The sequence below is a fragment of the Meriones unguiculatus genome, chromosome 4 (genome assembly GCF_030254825.1).
Source record: "Meriones unguiculatus strain TT.TT164.6M chromosome 4, Bangor_MerUng_6.1, whole genome shotgun sequence".
NCBI classification, from domain to species: domain Eukaryota; kingdom Metazoa; phylum Chordata; class Mammalia; order Rodentia; family Muridae; genus Meriones; species Meriones unguiculatus.
The window spans coordinates 97,198,093-97,218,852 of record NC_083352.1 but is presented as its reverse complement, the minus strand read 5'-3'; the positions used below and the strand labels follow the sequence as shown (position 1 = coordinate 97,218,852).

General features: G+C 45.9%; 1 protein-coding gene across 2 annotated transcripts in view; it reads right to left on the bottom strand.

The window, feature by feature from the left end:
- Positions 1-20,760, bottom strand: part of Coro1c (coronin 1C) — a 75,259-nt gene that overhangs the window by 42,459 nt on the left and 12,040 nt on the right. For both annotated transcript variants that reach the window (XM_021646054.2, XM_021646055.2), the window contains exon 2: positions 4,260-4,459. In XM_021646054.2, coding sequence (XP_021501729.1) covers positions 4,260-4,454 — 195 coding nt within the window. In that variant the 5' untranslated portion in view covers positions 4,455-4,459. The remainder of the gene's footprint in view (positions 1-4,259; positions 4,460-20,760) is intronic.

Sequence of the window (20,760 nt, the reverse complement as noted above, 5' to 3'; positions counted from 1 at the left end):
GTACAGAAAGCTGCTGAAGCATCAACAGAAGCCTATGACAGGAACTAAAAACTTAACTAGCTGGAGAGATAGCTCAGTGGTTAAGAGCAATAGCTGCTCCTTCTAGAGGATCCATGTTCCATTCCCAGCACGTACATGGAGGCTCACTCCAATGCCAGGGGATCCAACAACCTCTTCTGGCCTCTGTAGGCATTGCACAAACCTGCATGCATACAAAACACTCACACACATAAAAATAAATGACTTCTTAAACATAAAAGCTATAGTGAGCTCTCCGCTCTCATTTAGAATAAGCTCAGCTGTAGCAGGCACAGTAAGTCAGTGCTCCTTGTTATCTGTAGCAGGCACAGTAAGACCGTGTTATCTTTTCTTTTCTTCTCTCTCTTTTGTGGGAGGTAGGGTGGGACTGGATGTTGTGGGGTGACCATGTAGCCCTGGCTGGCCTGGAACTCACTATGTAGGCTTCCTTCTAAGTGCTAGAATTAAAGGTGTACACCACTACACAGGGCCAGCAGTAAGTAGCAAGATAAGATACTTCTGGTGCAGCTTAGAAAACTGAACACAACACTGCGGGTGGGGGTGCAGAGTGGCAGGGTGCAGCTTGGTGAGAGGACTTGACTAGAACGAGTCAGGACCAAGGTTCCGTCCTCCCCCTGCAGGGTAGAAATGTTGGCACAGGGCAGGTGCCAAGCTTACAAACAGCAAGGCATCACCTGTGATGGTCAAATAACAATGAAGACTGACATTAACAATCAAGTATCGGCAACAAGTCAAAGCTCACACTCCTTACTCAAATATGTGGGGTCATACCATAAATTACAGGGTAGGCATTTCCTGCCAACACGGAGGGGGGTCTTATTTTCTATGGCTAGTGATGCCCCAGGGGCCAGGTAGACTTCAGGAAGAACAGAAACATCAGTGTCAGCTGATACGGGTGCACGGCCAGGCCGCGCCAGCACAGCACAGAACTGACCAACACCCTCACCTGCTGGGTGCAGCCCTGGCATGGGCCCTGGCATCTTTTCCTCAGAGTTATGTGTCAGACCAAGAAGAAGAAACCATTTGCTTTATGGATTCTGGATACTGAATCACTCAGAAACTCCCTTAGAGCTGACGGCCACAGAAGAGGAGGCGCCCTGAGAGCATATAGAATTTCCAGGGCTGAGAAAGTTACTTTATATATAGCATCTTCATGCTACAGAAAGAGAAATGGAGGAGTAGAATGGCAGATCCATGTCCCACTACAAGGTGACGCAGCCAGGACTCAGCTTACAACTTTTCAATTCCCAGCCCTCATTCCTTCCTCAAAGCCATTCATTCTGACACAAAATATTAACAGTATACTTTAATGCTTGAGAACTACACAGAGATCCTGTGAGCCTACTGACGAGAGAAGCAGTAATACCAAGCACTCACTTACCTCCCAATGCTGTCACTAAGGTGAAAGAAAGGCCCAAATGGCTCCTCCAAAAAGCCAACATTTAATCCAAGCATAAAAACAGGGGAGGGAGAATGAGGGGTGTGTGTGTGTGTGTATACCTGTGATGGTGTCTTCTATGGTTTTTTATCACCATCCCCTTTTTTGTGAGATAGTGTCTCTCAGTGAATCTAGAGCTCACCACTTTGATAGACTGGCAGCCAGTGAGCTCCTGGGCTCCTCCTACCTGCCCCCCACCCCTAGTGACAGTGTTATAGACATGCATCACTGAGCCCGGCTTGTCACATGATGCTGAAGATCTGAACTCAGGTCTGTTGCAGGATGTTTTCATGCACTGTGTGCTCAGATGCTGCTTTCTGTGCCCTGAGATCTAGCTGCAGTCCTGACATGGACATTGTCATTTCTATGAAGAATCTCCTGTATCAACGTTGTGTAAATACTGCTCTCTAATAATCTCCGGTTGGTTAATAAAGAAGTTGATTTAGCCAATAACTGGACAGAGAAAACAGGAAAGACTTCTGTTCCTAGTCTGGGGTTCTCAGGTGGACAGAGAGAGAAGAAGAAGAAGTGGCCATGAGAAGGCCCCACGAGGACTTCACCCTGAGGACAGAGAGTTACAGCAGAAGGCCAAGGGAAGACTGGGGTGGCAAGTAAAAAGGCATGTAGCTGACTGGGTTAGAATAGATGACTATCTGCCCAGTCAAAGAACTTAAAGCCTCTTGAATAAATCTAACAGGTTTCTGTGTCTAACAGTGGGAGCAAGGGTAGGTGTTATAAAGGACCCCACTAAAACATTAACTCCACTCAGGTGCTCAAGCTAACACTACCCACCAAGCCTTCTCTTTATCCAAAGCATAGCCACGCCCAATGGACTTTCTCCATTCTCATTTCAGTAAGGGCGTTTACAGAGCAACTCGGTGATGACTAATACAGGCCACTTAATGTGGGTAAAATCCACATCACCAAATAGGTCTCCTGCCAGCGCTGTGAGATTCAAAGTCTCCCGTGGTTTGCAGAAGCAAGATGGACGGACTCATAGAACCTTTTGTGGATGTGGAAGCTGAAGGAACTGTCTGAACTCAGTAGAAGATTAGCCATTCAGAGTTTATTTTGGGCTTCTTAATTGGCTTGTTCCATTTCTTTGAAGAAAAGAATGTCTTGAATTTGTCCCTCAGTTTATAAAAAGAAAAATGCTTTAATTCCAAACAGACCTTGAGTGCTTGACCTGGCTGACAGTCTGTGGCTGTCCTCCCATCTTGGCCATCCTGAGCTTTAGCAACAAAAAAGTCAAGTTCCTGAATGTCCCTCACTACTAATAATGGAATACACAGGCTGGAGATGGCTCAGTAGCTAAGAACACATCCAGAGGACCTAAATTCTATTCCCTGCACCCATGCCAGGTGGCTCATAACTATCTGTAACTCCAGCTCCAGGTGATCTAATGCCTCTAGCCTCCACATGCACATGTCCTGATGAGGATATATACACACATACACACACCTACACATAATTTAAAATAATAAAAACAGGGCTGGAGGATGGCTCAGTGGTTAAGAGCACTGGCTACTCTTCCAGAGGTCATGTGTTCAATTCCCAGAAACCACATGGTGGCTTACAACCATCTATAATGAGATCTAATGCCCTCTTCTGGCGTGCAGGCATACATGCAGGCAGAACATTATATACATAATAAATAATTCTTCTTATTCTTCTTCTTATTTAATGGTAAAAACAAATCCTTGAAGGAAGATACTAAACTGATGTGTGGGCTAAACACAAGTGACATTCAGTTCAAACCCGCACTCCAAAATCAGGTTAAGTAACAATGGCATGGCATCAGTCTTCAGAAACCAAAGTAAGTAGAAAGAGCTCTAATTAATGGCAAGATTCATGTTGACCAATTGGAAGGTGATTGGAATGAGAGTCTGCTTTGTTCCCTGAGCACCCATCTCCCTAACTCTTTCCAGAGCTGGTTCGGTTGTGCAATAATCAGGCCAGCCACGAAAGTCAAACACAGAGGTTGAAACAGAACAAGCTAGTCATGAACACCTGAGAGGGAACCACAGGAAGTGCAAGCTTCCCCAAGGGGGAACTCCACCTGATATGGAGCAGTGCCCAGGCAGAAAGCTGACTTTACGGTGGGTAATTTCAGAGACCACAATCCACAGCAAGACATTCTGCAAAGTAGCCTGTTGCCTTTCACAGCATGGGAACTCAACACGTGCATCTCTCATGGTATGAGGGTACCACACCTTAGCTCTGGGACTCAGGCCTCACCAGACCCCTTTTCCTCCTACAGAGGAGAGCAGGTGCACACCAGCTCCATCTTGTGCCCAATGGGACAGGGTTCAGTGAGAGGCAAAGGTCAGAAAGGACTAGATGGCACACTGAATGTGAAGTGTGCCACAGCCACTCAGCAGGGCCTTTCGTTTCCATCCTATGCTGTAACTTATTACCCAGAGTTGGGATAGATTCTGAATCTTGTGCTCTGTATGTGTAGACTCCTGCAACAGCCCCAACTCTGGCAAGAAGGATGGAACCAGGATCAAATGCATACTAAGCAATGAGATATAACCATCTACTACTGAGCTAAAACCATCCCTTGGGACAGTTTCTTGAGCGCATGTTCCATTTACAACTCAAAACCCAAAAGGTCAGGGGCTGAAGAGATGGCTCAGTCCATTAGAGCACTTGCTGGCCCCTGAGGACCTGAGTTCAGTTCCCAGCACACGTAGGAGGTAACTCGGAGCCCAACATCCCATATCTCCAGCTCCAAAAGGGGGTGTCACTCACTCACTCACTCACTCACTCACTTACTTACCTTGTGCAGAGGGAGCACCAGGAAGGCTCCTCCCCCACTCGCTTCTATAATGATGGCCACAAATCTAGGGTTGACAGCACAAAACGAACTGTCCCAGGTCACTCGGGAGACTCGGATGTCATCATAGCACTGGTCATTTTTCACTGCCTGGCCAAAGACATGCCGGAACTTGCTCTGTCGCACTACTCGCCGCATTGTGTCTGTGAAAAGAAAGCAGGGAAAGGAGTGTGAGAACTATGTGCAGCCAAAGCTGCACTTCTGCAAAAGGCAAGCTGGAAGAACAGAACACCTCGTCATTCTGTCTGCTCTCCTAAAAAGTAGCCAGACTGCAAATCCCAGATCTCTCTACAGTACAAACAGGGAGAGCACTGCAAAACGTGTCGGAAAAACTTACAACATCCAGAGGCAGTCCATGAGTTTAAATTTCAAGAGAAAGACAGGGACAGTGCATTAAGGAAAATCAGCCTTTCAGGGTGGGTGGGAAAACTCACTCTGCCCTTCCAATTTTGGAGACAGGAAAATACCAAAGTGAAGGTACCTTGTTGGTGTGAAGCCAAAGGAAGCCCCCAAACAAGATATGATTTGGTGGCTTTCTCCTTAGCTGGCCAGGGTCATTTCCCAGTTCTTAAACACCCTCCCTCCTTCTCCCTGACATCTGCATTCCTCTGTCAAAGCGCTGTGCTGGCTCCCCAGAGTGACTCCATATGACCAACTATGCAGATTTAAGAGACAGAGGCAGCTGCCCTGCCTGCAAGTGCTGCCACTACCCTCCAGAAACAGGCATGCCCTTCAGAGCAACCCAGTGAGGAATGGGAAATCTGCCCTGAGGTTACCACAGAAGCCAAGAGTCAGGTCTTAGAAAAAGGAGCCATAATTAAATGGGAATTGGCTGATCAAGGCCACCTCATGATGACATTAAGTCTGGCAGTCCCATTCTGCAATGAAAGTGAAGAGCCATCCATATACTGGGCTACAAGCCATGGCAATCAAAGCCTGAATGGCATGGTGGTGGCAGCTGGACAGAAGGAAGGATCAGCCCACTATAGTGGACAAAGGAGACTAGGACTAGGGCTCATGTCAGATCATTCAACCTCTTGAACAGTAAGCTGGGCATGAGGAATGTGGTGACAGCTAGCTGAGGTCCTAGGACTCCTCTGGGTTGCCAGTTGGACATGAACACGCGCAGAGGCTTTGTGCTTCAGGCTCCGCCCCACACACCTCAGGTTTCTAGCCAGCACTTGATGTCATTTTCCCATCTGCTTCTGTACAGCGATCTGCTCAAGACAAATGGAACTCGGATAAAACTAAGTGGAACCGGCATGAGGCCAAACCCTGACAAATTCACTGAAAACCAAATCACTGTGAACAGAAGAGGCCAACACCTGTCCATTTGTGGCAAGTAGGACATGTGGTGGGCAATGCTATATCTTGTCCTCTCAGTCCCTCCCTCATGGCCCTGGGCATACTGCTAGATGCAGAGAAAGCATCTGCTTATGCCAGAGCCCCCTTCTGCCTTTGCACGGCTTGTGCAGAACTGTCCTTGCAGCACCGCTGGGGCATGTGGCCGAGAAGAGGCAGAAGCCCGGTGGCAGGCCCCTACGCCCTGTGCTCTGTAGCCCAGCTGCTGCCTGACCTTCCCTGCTGACTCCTGGGACTGTACACTGGAGTGCTTGGTGGGAGATGCTAAGAGCTTACACTTGGCCAACAGCTTTCACTGTGAAAAATGGACTCGGTGCGAGTCAGAAACAGCTTCCATTACGGCAAAAACTAAAGGAACACAACTCCACACTAGGCACTCTCAGAAGCCACCATCCCTCACCCATCGGATCTACAAGTCAAAAAGCTGGATTCCCCACCAGCATACCCCAGCTAGGGTTTCAGAAGTTAAGGGGCTGAGAGATGGCTCAGTGGTTAGTGTTTACTACTCCCTCAGAGGCCCCACATTTGGTTCCTACACAGATCCAGCTCCTCACAGCTGTCTGCAGCTCTGGCTCCAGGGGATCCAGCACCCTCTTCTGTCCTCCATAGACATGTGCACTCACATCCACATAACCACATATACATACAAGTAAAACTAAAGCTTAAAAAAATAAAGTTAGCTAGAGGTGGGGCACATGTCTTTAATCCCAGCACCTTGAAGGCAGAGGCAAGGCGGAGCTCAGCCTGGTCTACAGAGTGGGTAGCCAGAGCTACACAGAGAAACCCTGTCTCAAAACAACAACAAAACAAAAAAACAAGTTAACACAACAGAAAGAAAAGAGACTATACTAGGTCATATTCTTCATGCAGTAAAATATTTTACAAATTGATAAAAAAAACTCAATAGAAAAGTAGACAAAAAAATAAACAGGTCACTCAAACACGCACGCGCGCGCACACACACACACACACACACACACACACACACACACACACACACGTAGAGGTCTACACACAGGTATACACCCCACTGGATGAGGACAGGAAGGGAGCGCACCGGAAAGCAAATGTGATAACAAAGCTCAGGAGAAAGGCCGAATTACTGAGTGACTGCTGCGGGCACACCCCCACTCAGCTGAGCATCTTGGAAGGGGCTCACAAGGATGGAGGCACACTGAATCCCTAGCAGAAGCAGAACACAAAGCACACATAAACACACACACACACACACACACACACACACACTCATTTTTAGAAAGCAGAAAAGTAGAAACAATCAAGATAGCATGAGAGTTGATAAGACAGACATATTCAACATTCAACATTCAACAGAATTCAAAGTCCAGAGACAGAGAGAGGGCTCAGGGCGAAAGGGCACTTGAGTAATCCCCACGTCTCTCCTTCCCATGTGAAGATAGAAGGAGAGAACCAACACCACAGTTCTGTCCTCTGATCTCTCCACATGTGCCCACACACACAGAGTGTAACACACACACACACAACAATAATGTGATCACATTTACAAAAAAGAATTCCCAGTGCCAGGGTAAACCCACACTTTCTCTAGCCAACTGATTTTCAGCACAGGAAGTAAAACCACTCATGGGGGAAGGAGTGTCAACAAACGATGCTGAGACAGCTGGACAGCCCTGAAAGCAAGCAAACAAAAAGACGATGATGATGATCAAATGGGTCGAGAGCCCAGACACAACAGCTGAAACTATAAAGCTCCCAGAAGAGAGCATAGCAGCACATCTTCCTGGTCCTGGGTGGCAAAAGCAGCTTAGGTGTGAGAGACAGTACACGCAACAAGAGAGTGAACTGATACCTTCAAGGCCTGCATGAGGGCTCAGCAAGCTGTAGACTTCTCCCAATTGGCCTTTGACTACCACACATGCACCATGACACATATATCATATCAAACACACACTAATAAATAAAAATATACAGACATTTGTTACAAACCTTAAATCTGACAAGGCACTCACTCATACTTAAAATATATAAAGAATTTATTAAAAAGGGATCAGAGTGGAGAAGACAACTTAAAATCCTACTTAAAAATGACCTTGCCAGGCATGGTGGCACACACCAGACATCAGAAGGTGGAGGCAGGAAGATGAGCCTCAGCTACAAGAGATCTTGCTTTTGCCTCATGTAGGTAAGACCTTGGGTGTATAACCCAGAGAGGCCATGCAACTGTCCAATGTACAACCAAACTAAACCCTCAATGAATGGCTCTTTTACCCTGGAGTATGAAAATCCACCAGTCAGAGAAGCACTGATGAAGTGTGGGCTTCTCAGGACCTCAGCAGTGTCAGGTGGGTTGGGCTTTGGACGGACCTTACACTTCCTTACATTCTAAAAGAATTACCTCCTGACCAGCCCTTAAGGCTGAAACAAGGAGTAAAAATCCCTGAAGCCAAGGGAGACACACACCCGAGTGCTGGTAGTCACTGGACAAATGGATAAAATGCTATCACCCACAGAAGTGCAATGGTCAGCAATGAACACTCAGTCCACAGCTTGGAGACCTATATAGCCCTAACTCCATTGCTATGATACGTGGACTAGGCGAATGCAAACAGCAGTTTGGAGGCTATATGGAGTAAGACCTGAAGACAAAGGGCAGGAGGTTGATTCTTAACACGTGCCGAGGTGTTATGGCAAACGCCTTTAATCCTAGCTCTGGGGAGGCAGAGGCAGGTGAATCTCTGAGCCAAGCCTTATCTACTATCAAGTTCTAGGACAGTCAAGACCACATAGTAAGATCATGTCTCAAGATACAAGACAAACTGGGCAGTGGTAGTGGCAGCAATGGAGCACAACTTTAATCCCAGCACTCTGGAGGCAGAGACAGATGGATCTCTGAGTTTGGGGCCAGACTGGTCTATAGTGCTAGTTCCATGACTAGCACTATCCAGGACTATCCAGAGAAATCCTGTCTTAAAAAAAAAACAACAATAACAAAAAAAGATGTATGTGTGCATGCACGCACACACATGTGCAGAGAGGCCAAAAAAAGGACATTAGATCTCCTGGAACTGGAGTTACAGTTGGTTGTGGACCTCCATGTGGGAGCTGGGAACAGAACTAGGGTCCTCTGCAAGAGCAGCCAGTGCGCTTAACTGCTGAGCTGTCTCTCCAGCCCCATAGGCTTCTTTTAGGGGTCATGAAAATGTTCCAAAGTCACTGTGGTAGTGGTTGTGTGTGCCTTTCAAGTGGCTTTGGTTCTGGTTTGGCTTATTTGTACCTTACACTTTAGTGAATGTGCTGCGTGAGTATCTCTATAAAGATGTGTTTGTTTTTAATCTGTACAGTGTCCAGCATATACTCTGTAGTCCACCCTGTTTTTTAAACAAAGCAACAGTTACTTAAGTTCCCCTACCCAAAGGGAAAAGTCTCAATCACTGCCTTACTGATTAGGTGGAGAGTACAATCTTCACACAAAAGTAACCAAAAACTCTGCAAAACTTTGTGGTCTCCCACCTCAGCAGCATTACTACCTTTTTTAAATAGAGAAAAATGTGGGAACTATTTCAAAAGGTAGAACTCCTCTCTAAGAGCCACCAGTATTGACAAATGGCATTCAAAAGTCAATTTTAAAAATGTCTTATCAAATTTGGATATTTTTTAAATTATCTTGCCTAAAGCGATCAAACAATAAATTAGAAAACTAAAATGTTTTGTAAGGGAACCCAACTCTCAACTGAATGACAGAGAACCGATGAAGGCACAGTCCTAAGTGCCCTTTCAGGGACACCTGCTCAGGAGGTCTGTCAAGAATGAGGTCTCCCACCTGAATATCCCCTTTCGTTTGCAAATGTTGAGAACATCTCAACAGTAAAAGGGTAGTGAGCCAGGCATGATGGTTACTGAAGCAGCAGAACCAGAATTTAAGGTTAGCCTGGGATCAGGAACAAGACTCCAAAAATCAATAAAACAATAGGCCAGCAAAGAGCTCAGTCAGCAGAGCAGCTGGCATGTAAGGAACAGGACCTGAATTCGTTAGTTTGTTCCCCCAAAACTGTTTTAGAAGAACTAGTTATGGTGGCACCGTAATCCCAGCACTAGAGATCAAAGGCTGGCCAGGCCCTGGTTCCAGGAGATTGTTTAAGGCTGACCTCTCGCCTCCCTGAAAACACACTTACGTGCACACATGAACACACGCACATACACACCAAAACAATTTAAAATGATGACGTACATAAGCCATTAAGCAAATCAAGAAAATGTTCAACAGATTTCGCAACAAATTCCAATCAGTAGGCAGCAAGCAAGTATGTCTTTTAATTTCCACAAAATATAGCTGGATATGGTGGTGCAAACCTTTAATCCCAGCATTTGAGAGGCAGAGGAAGGTGGATTCCTGAGTTCAAGGCTAGCCTGGGCTACACAGTGACTTCCAGGCCACCCAAGGTAATATAGTGAGACACTGGTCTCAACCCTCCCACTAACATACACATAATGTAAAAATTACAAATCTAACCTAATACCCTATAAGGTGCAATTTACCACTCTGCCCTAGTTCCAGTAAGACTGACAGCAAAAGTAAAAACAGAAAGCTAGGTGTGGTGACCCATGTCTGTCACCAGCTACTCAACAGGCTGAGAAAGAAGTACTTTGTGTTTGAAGCCAGCCTGGGCTTCATAGCACAGATGGGACAGTAGCTACAATGTTAGAGGAAGAAGAGGTGGAAGAGGAGGAGGAAGAACAAAAAACAAACAAACAAAACCCCCAGACAGATGTGGTATCACTCACCTTTAATCCAGCACTAGGAAGGCAGAGGCAAGATTAAGCTACCCTTGGCTACATGGCAAGTTTGAAGTTAGCCTGGGTTATGTCAACTACAGGCATTTGAGACAAAAAAAAAAAAAAGACCTCAATTGAGAAAATGCCACTAGAATATAGGGCTGTATGCAAGGGCATTTTCTTACTGATTGATGAGGAGGGCCCAGCCTACTGTGGGTGAGGCCACCCCTGGTCTGGTGGTTCCTGGGTTCTATAAGAAAGCAAGCTGAGCAAGCCATGGGGAGCAAGCCAGTGAGCAGCACCCCTCCATGGCCTCCTATCAGCTTCTGCCTCCAGGTTCCTGCCCTGTTTGGGTTCCTATCTGGACCTCCTTTAATGATGACAGTTGATATGGAAGTGTGAGCAAATAAACCCTTTCCTCCCCAGTTGCTTTTGATCACTGTGTTTCTTCATAGCAATAGTAACCCTGACTAGGACCTGAATAGCACAGTAGAGAGTAAGCTTGAGTCCTAGGCCCACACTAGACGTCCTCTGTAGGGCTTGTGTGAATCTCAGAAACAGCCATTTGTCTCTCTGCCCTGCTTTCCAAGTAATGCTGAAGCCAAGGGAACTGATTATCTAGCAATCCAGGCTTTTGTTTTGTTTTCTTAGACAGGGCCTCTCTATGTACCCCAGGCTAGACTCAAACTTGCAGTCTTCCAGCTCCAGCTTCCCAAGTTGTAAGATTCCAGGCCTGTGACACCATCCTCCATCATAATAACATGTTGGCAGGCAGACAGTGTATAACGCTTTGACTCCAAATAAAGAAAACCCAAACCCTGAAAAGGACTACTCATTATACCTAAGAGCAAGGAAAGGAGAAACTTAAATTTGCTTGTGTTTGAGTAAGCACTGTAACCAAGAATGAGCAGGAAGGGCCCTCATGGCTAAGGGCTGGCTACCAGCAATAGCTCTATAACCCTACACTGAACGGCATCTCAGGGACCTACAGTTACCCCACAGGGAGTACAATAATGTATTTGGGGGGAAATATACAGAGAAGAGTTCCTACAGTGCAGTGGCATAAAATAAAGTATACTCAAAACATCTGAGTAAATGTTTCTTTTTTTTTTTTTTTTTTGATCTATCTCCACCAATCTCATTAGGACATTTTCCTGTTTGAGAAGTTGTATTTAAAGAATTTCTATAGTGCACATGAAAGGAAATGCATCCTGCAAAAGACACAGGAAAACCCCTATTAGCAAAATCCTGCCAGCAGCTTTGCAGAGGCCATTGCAGTGCACCAGTGCGGAATTCACAGTAATCCCCCAATAGTCCCTCAGCAGCAGTGGCCACAGAAAGGCTCCAAAGCCTCCATGATGGAAAGGCCACAGCCCCAAGAAGCCGCTGTTTTTATGATAGGCACTTTTCATATTTTGTTTTGGTTTGGTTTTCAAGACAGGGTTTCGTCGTGTAGCCTTGGCTGTCCTGGACTCGCTTTATAGATCAGGTTGGCCTCGCAGTCACACCTATCTGCCTGCCTCTGCCTACTGACTGCTGGGGTTACTGGTATGCGCCACCTCACCCAACTACTTTTCAAATATTTCAAAAGAACAGTAGGGAGTTAAGAGATGACTCTGCAGTTAAGAGTACTGGCTGCTCTCCCAGTTCGACTCCCGGCACCCACAAGATGCTCCCAATTGTCTATAGTCTCCAGTCCAGGGATTTAAGTTCCAGGGATCCACTGCCATCAGTGTACAAGTGGTACAAAGACATATATGTAGGCCAAACACATATATACAAATTTTTGAAATAAACTAAAGAGAACAGAAGATAGCAGCTGAGGCAAATGTCTTAAAACACTGAGTCTCCTTTAAGAAGTAAGAAATGTGGCACCACTTCCACCTACATAGAACACATTCACAAAGGTAGATGAACAAAGCAGATGCAGGAGGTTCCAACATTCATCACTTCTAAGTAGAAGTGGCCTTCTTCACTTTGTTCATCAGTAATGCTCCAAAATCCTAACAAATTACACATCTTCACTGCACTCAACACTACCAGAGTCACAGGGGATGGTCAAAGAAGAAAAAATACACCATGCATAGTATCTCACACCTTTAATCCCAGCACTCTAGAGACAGAGACGGGTAACTATTTTCTGTGAGTTCATGGACCAGCCTGGTCTACAAAGCAAGTTCCAAGCCAGTCAGGGCAACATAGTTAAGACCTAGTTTCAAATAAAAGAAAAAAACAAAACAAAACAGTACATGCCTAATTTAATGTGTATTATTTTATATGTATGGGTGTTCTGTCTGCATGTCTGTCTGTGTACCTCATGATGCTTGGTGCCCGAGGTCAGAAGAGGATGTCAGATCCACTGGAGCTGTAGTTACAGATGGATGCGAGCCACTAAGTGGGTGTAGGGGATCAAAGCCAGGACCTCCGCAAAAGCAACAGTGCTCTTAATTGCAGAGCACCCCTCTAGTGTCTAATAAAAACTGTTCTAGAAAGAACACCACATGCACAGCAAGTCACACAGCCAGATCTGCTGAGCCACGGCTTGGGGGAAGGGGTGACAAGGGGCGCTCTGATCTACACTTGCTGGACTTGCTAGAGACTGGGAGCTACTTGAGGCAAATGCTGCAAGTACAGGACAGGCTTGGTGTGTATTCAACCTATGACAAAGAATGGTGACAACAGCCATACTCATAAAAGCCTCCAAGTAAGTTCTCTTCAACCAGGGAACAGGCTGGCAAACCCAGCACAAATGCATGCTTCAATTCCATAGCCCAACACAATCTGGTTCTAAAATGTTTCTAGAAATAAAGAGATAAGAAAATAAAACCAAACTGTGGTTGAGGAACCAGGCCTGGGCCACAGGAAGCCTACAGTGGAATCGCAAAGCTCTTGATTCCAGGCTCTGCATTTTTTAGCCCTCTCTCAGAGATACCATGCAACTGGCCCAGAGAGAAAGAATTACTGTGGAATCAGTTACCCAGAGCCACAAAGAATGGGCAGTCAACTTTCCTGCTTTCTCAGCACTAAACTCCACATCACACATGCCCTCTGCTTCCCAGAGTCAGTCTACACGTCCTCAGAGCTACTTCATAGGATACTGCCTCAACAGCCACAGCTCCACTTGCTGGCTGTGTGATCTTTAAATATAGAAATTACAGTGGGCCTACACTTCATGAGCCTAAGTAACAATGGAAAAGGCAGTATATGGAAATGGTTCCAGATGAGCTATACTGAGATGAAGAAAGAAAAAAAAAAAAAAAGCATTACCTACACCCAAGGAACTGATTCCTCACTTTTGAGTTAACTTGTACTCATTTTAGGAAAAAAGTTAGAGACCACCTAAAATGAAACATGAGCACTTTACCAAGAATTCAGAGTAGAATTCATGCAAATGTCTGCTCCACATCACTACCACAAGAAATGAACCATGGGTGATATGAGCATAAAGCAACTCTGAAGACCAAGAATTCATGCTTACACGTGTAGCCAGAGACCCTCTGAACCCCAAAAGCACCATCATACACATGCACCTGACTCTGCAATTATTAAAGCAGGCTATTGGGAAACAGCCCTAGTTCTCCAACATCAGAAGTGTATTCTTACTGCAGAGCTAACATGCTTAGAATTTCTCCCCTCTCCTAATATTCTGCTTATGTATCTTTATAATAACAACTGCTTCTCCCCATGCCTAGGCTCCAAAGGACTGCAGGAGAAGCCTCCACCTGAAGACAGCTCAGGTTCTTCCTGCCCCAGAGAACACACAGTGGCAGCCCAGAAACCATCCATGGCTCCAGACATCTCCCAGAGGGCTCTGTAAAGAGGCAAATTAATCCCAAGAGTGCTCAGACAGAGTGCAGAACTGTTGCAGATATGAACAGCCCAGATTGTGTTTCAAAACACTCCTATATTGTTGGCCTACTTTTCTTATCAACAATGGCGGGGGAAGGGGGAGAGGCTGTATATGACTGCCCAAACTTGCTAAGTTTGTTTTTCACTATTTAGTCAGTGGAGTTTCTCTTGCTTTGGAAACTTTATTGTCTCAAGAAATGAAATTACTGGATTCCATGATCTTAATAAAAAGACAAAATAAGGAGGTGTTCTAACACCCTATGCAAGCAGGGATGCATGAACAAACACTCCTGATGATGCGTCACAGGAAGGTGCAGAACACAAGAAACTATGGTTCTGGTGACAGACTAGTTCACCCTGTCTCCTACCTGCCTAAGTTATTCAGGTCTCCCGTTATTCTTTCTTCAGCTATAAACTGGGAAATGGAAATGAACTGTTTCTTTATCATCATGCAAAGCACAAGTCTCCAGGCTCTGACCATTACTGGGACTTGGTCCCTACCTCCCTAGAAAAACATACATGGGTCACGGAGAACAAATTCATTCTTAATATCCACACGGTCACACACATGACACACTCAAATGTTAACACCAAGTAGGTCCTTACCCCTCTCATTCATTTCTTAACTTCTTAACAAGGACTTAAGCTCTGGCAATGTGCCTGAACCACACTGGACACTGCAGACGACTGACCTGCTGTTATACAAGTGTCCCTTGAGCTGAACTCCAGGCATGGGCAGAAGTGAACTGGACAGGAGGAGGACAATGACATGGGGAGTCTGCATCGAGGGCCAGGTAATCTGAACATGGGTGACTTCAGAAAGCCTGAGGGATGGCAGCCCAGAACAGATGAGGCAAAAAGAGGATAAGACATCAGCATGATTAGATCACACAAGGCTCTAGGCAATGTTAAGGGTTTCACCTTTACCTGCAAAGCATTAGAAGAAACTCTCTCTCTCTCTCTCTCTCTCTCTCTCTCTCTCTCTCACACACACACACACTCAGACACACACACAAGTACACACCAGTGTTGAAAAAGTCCAGTGTATGGTACAATCACTTTGGCATTTTAAAAGATCCTCCTGAATACAGCTGGAGAATGGGCATGCAGGCAGAAGTACCTGAGAATATTCAGGGAAGCACTGTCCAGGCCAGAAGTTACAGTCTCAGTGGAACCAGGACAAAGGAATGAGGTCAAAAGACTTGGCGCCAGCTGGATTTCAATCACCTTATTTGATAAGAAGAGCCTTAAAATGAATCCTAGCATTAAAACAATTATCTGTGATTTAGAGGACTGTATGTTACCGAACATGCATGGAGGTCAAAGGGCAACTAGGGGAGCTGGTCTCTTATTCCACCTTGTGAGTCCTGAGCACTGAACTCTGTGGCCACCCCTGCATGGCAAGCACTTTTACCCAGTGAGCCATGTGCAGGTAGGTGGCTGGGAGTGCACTCCCGCCCAAAGCAAGAGCAGAAGCTGACCTCCCACCTCAGCAGCTGCTGAGGACCCTTCTCCTAACAGCCAGGTGCACAAAACCAGCACCAAAAACCCTGTCAGACTGATATCTGCCTAGCAGCCAGCTACACAGGAGAGCGCGCACAAACATACCCAAACATACACACACATAGTACTTTGTCTGAAATAAAGTGTATTGAAAGGAAATAAACTGAGGAGGCTACTTGAAAACAAAAATAAGGCTAGGCATGGTGGCGCACACCTTTAATCCCAGCACTCAGGAGGCAGAGGCAGGCAGATCTCTGAGTTTGAATCCAACATGGTCTACAGAGTGAGTTCCAGGACAGCCCAAGCTACACAGAGAAACCTTGTCTCAAAGGAAAAAGAAAAGAAGAAAGGAAGGAGGAAAAATAAAATTAAAACATTAACATACTAGGCTTTCAAGGCTAAAGGATCTTCAGGAAAGTGACTCTTCCAACCCTGTCCTAAAGGGTTGAGGTGACAAAAATGACAGTGTTAGAGCTCTCTCAACAATTTAAGAAGTTGTAAGAATGTAGCTCTCTGGAGTAAGTGAGTTACTGCAAATACTCATAAACACACAATCTTTAAGACTGCCTGAGCCAAAAGAAGAAAACGCCTGAAAGCACCCGCAGGAAGGAGAGGCAAACAAAGGCAGCCCACCTTCAGGAGACACTGGGGCCCAGTATTCTCATTTCAAGTGGCTCTGACTACCAAGCTCCAGCACACCCCAAGCCACCTTCCTTCCAAACCGTATCAAGACTTAAAGTAGAGCTGGGTGATGTGGCACTGCCTGGATCCCAGCAGCAGGGGTGGGGGAGGATCAGGGGCACACTGTCATCCTCAGCCACATGAGGAATACGAGGCCAGCCTGGACTACATGTTGACTATCTCAAAACATAAAAAAAAAAAAAAAAAAAAAAAAATTAGCCATAAGAGTGACTCAGTCGGTACAGTTCTTGCCAGGCAAGGACTCTTGGATGTGACTCTGATCCTCAGTTCCCACACCAGCCCCACCCACAGCACGGGCCTACCATCCCAGCTCTACGGTGAGAGCACCGGCAGGGTCCCTGAGGCTCAATGGCCAGCCAGTCTAGCCAAATCAGTGAGCGCCACTTCAATGAGACCAAGCCTCAAAAATGGATATAGTGATGCCACAGATATGTCAACCTCCGGCCTACACACACACACACACACACACACACACACACACACACACAAAATAAAAAAAAAAGAAGAAGAAGAAGAAGAATTCTCTAGCCACAAAGAAAAGCATGAAGCATAGCATCAAGTGACAATAATACTCTCACAAACAATGGCATTTAGTCTGTAGAAATCTCTAAAAACTACAAGACATAACAAACACCTACAGAAATCCAAATGTAGTCATCTCTAAAAATTGCCAGAATGACATACAAACACCCACAAATACACAAATGCAATTACAAAACAGTCCTTTCTTGTTGCCATTTATAACACTGAAGCCTGCCGTTTTTCAAACTACAGTGTGTACCAATGAGTTCTGAGTGAATGGGACACTGAACAGGCAAAGCAATGACCATCTGTTCTCCCCAACTCACCTGCACTTCAATCCCTCTGGGGCAGGGCTAGAAGTTCCCACAGGCTTCCTCCTCCCCTGCTCCCCCAGGGTGCATGTGCAGTGAAGACATTTGCAAGGCAGCCAATATGTAAAAGGGAGGGGCACTGAAGGGAGCTCTAACCCTACCTGGATACATACTAGCTGTTCCTGAATCCACTTGACAGACTTTAGATGACCACAAACATCAGCCAGGAAGTGACATTAGTTCTTGTTTAAAGCAAAACCCACTGGCCAGTGCCAAGAAACAAAGCTGTAAGAATTGCTAGCCGGGTGAGGAGCTGCAGTCTATGACCGCAGCACTCCAAGGCTGGGGGATCAAAACCAGCCAAAGCTACAGTGAGTATGAGTCTAGCCTGGGCTACAGCAGAACAAGCAAGGGGCTGGGAAGATGGAACACTTGTTCTGTGAGAATGTCAGCAGGAGTTCCAATCTCCAGCATCCACAGAGAACCCGGGGGTGGGTGCACATGCCTGAAATCCAGCAGTGTGAGACTGAAATGGGCCAGCCCAGAGGTTCTCTGGCCAGCAAGCTTAGCTGAAGTGGCAGCTTCTGGTTCAGGGAGGACCCTGTCTCAAGGCAGTAATGCAGAGACTGAGCAAGGAAGACTCCTGACATTGTTCCCACCTCCACACACCCACGTGCAGCACACAACACGAGCCTCCTACACTGAGGATCTTCTGAATGTATTCAAGAACTCAACCAAGTGAACTTGTAATAACCAAAATGTGGACTGGCTTAGTGAGAGTGAAGATGCTCGAGGTTAGGCCTGGTAACCTGAGCTCCTGAGCCCCACCTCCCAGCCCCACGTGGTGGGAGAGAAACAGCTTCTATACATTGTCCTCCAGATGCACCCAGGGGACCAGGAACTAATAAACTGATATAGGTGGTTGGCTGTTTTGTTTTTAACTTTTAAAGAAAATACAAGTGAGTCTCTGCTCACAAGTACGGCATGTAATTACTCAATTATTCAGCTAATGCTGATTGGGTATCAGCTGTGTGCCAGCCAGGTTATACTGGGAAACAATGACACAAAAATATTTCTAAACCTTTTTCACCTTCAAGAAATGCAGAACATAATGATTCCCATTCTCCAACTAGAAACTAACTGATGCTTCACTTAGAATTTAATTTCTACTACTTTACTCCAAAAAGTAATTAATTGGTGGTGGCAGAGGGCCACTGACAAGTACTGTAAACTGGCTTCCACCTTACAGTGCCATGTCTAAACTATACTTTTTGGTTTTATTTGCTTCTTGTTGTTGTTTTTGAATCAGGGTCTCACTGCCAGACTGACCTCAAAAATCACAGCAATCCTCCTGCCTCGCCTCTGCTTTCTGGGCGCTAATATTACAAGTGTGAGCCACTATTCCAGGATACTGTATGTAATTTACATTTTACTCACTGAATAAAGGCAGATTCCAGTATCACAACCCTCTGCAGTGTGAACAAAACCACCCACTTTGCACTCTTTTTCCCCAGTTACTCCTGTTCTAGACCAAGCCAACACCATCGCACACCCCAGACATGGCCTTGCTCTGGATACCCCCCCCAACACTGCCTCTCCAACACCTGCCTTCTGAAATTCTCCAGCCTCACCCATGCATAGCCACATCCAGAGAATATGCATGTATTAGGTTTACAGAAGGCTGTGTGCTTTTTAAACAAGGCCTTGAAACCCAGCACTCCAGACACAAAGACAGGAGGATTTCTGTGAATTCAAGGCCATCCTGGTCTACACAGAGAGCAATAGGACAGCCAAGACTACATAGAGAGACTCCCTCAAAAAACAAAACACAAGCTGGTTTGTGTGCAGTGCAGTGGTGGCGCACACCTTAATCCCAGCATTCGGGAGGCAGAGGCGGGCGGAGCTCTGAGTGATGCAGGTCTACAGAGTGGGTTCCAGGACAGCTAGGGCTACAGAGACCCTGTCTCAAAAACAGGAGAGAGAGAGAGAAAAAAGGAAGGAAGAAAGGAAGGAAGGAAGGAAGGAAGGAAGGAAGGAAGGAAGGAAGGAGGAAGGTAGGAAGCTAGGAAGGAAGGACAAGAGAACCCCTTTTGTACACTTTCAAAGTAAGCCAAAACATGAAGCTGTAACAAACCTCGTACATAAGAAACCACATAATTGTACCAGGAAAAATCAAGACCCTGACCCTTCTTACACTTAGCATCATTCTATGTCTAAGAGACAGTTCAGAAACCGCTGGTCCAAAGCCTCCACACAAGAAGCAGTGTTTCCTACTGTCTGACATAAGCAGTGACTTTGGTACTCATTTACAAAAAAGCAAAAACCCAGGCAGAGAATTGGGTACCTCTGGCCACAGCGAGCTAAGAGTCACCACCCTGCCCAAAGGTCACAGGAGCTACTGTGCCTTCCTATTCTGGTCCCAGAAGAGAAAAGAGGGAGGAAAAGGAGGGTCATGAATAGTTTGAGAACCCTAGCAGATTGACTCTTACTGATAACAGTAGGCAGAGCTTCTCCCTTCCAGTTGTTTGTGCACCTTTCCGTGGGTTCAGCCTGACTCCTCCTCCTCCACTCGTCTGTTCTCCTGACACCCTGTTACCCCGAACACAAACAGTCCAGAGAGAATCTGTTCATCAGCAAGGAAACTCCTTTTCAAAACTATTGGGCTGCAGAAATGGCCCAGCTGTTAAGAACACGCACTGCTCTTGCAGAGGGCCTGACTTTGATTCCCAGCACCATGCTGGGCAACCTGTAATTCCAGCTACAGAGATATGACACCTCCAGCCTCTGTAGGTCCCAGCACTCATTGGTTCCACCCCTGACACACACATATAATTAAAAATAAAGTACAGCCAAGCAGTCGTGGCACACACCTTTATTCCCAGAGCCTGGGAGGAAGAAACAGGCAGATCTCTGTAAATTTGAAGGCAGCCTGGTCTACAGAGCAAGTTCCAGATCACAGAAAAAACTTTTCAGGAAGGGATGGAGAGAACAATAAAACAAACAAACAAACAAACAAACCCATCTTTTTAAAAATTTATTAGTATGAGGCTAGGAATGTAGATCAGTTGACAGACCATTTGCCTAACAAAAAGCCCAGGATTTCATCGTCAGCACTCAGGAGATAGACAAGATGATTGTAAGTTCAGGGTTACCCTCCAACACAGGGCATCTGTAAGTTGAATGATAGATACATGGACTATGACTGTCATGACAATGAATCACTGTTTAGTCCATGACAACAATGATCAACGAACAGGAGAACAGAGTCTGAGCCATTTGCTCCCACAGTCAGAGGTCAGCTGAACCAAGGCAGTAGGAGCTTCAAAGCAAGATAAAGATGAGGACAGATGAAGCTCTTGGAAGGCTGGAGTAGACATGGAGGGCTGCTCAGCTGAGGCAGGACGCCTCTGGAGGTATGTCCTATAAGGAAAAGTTAGGGACTG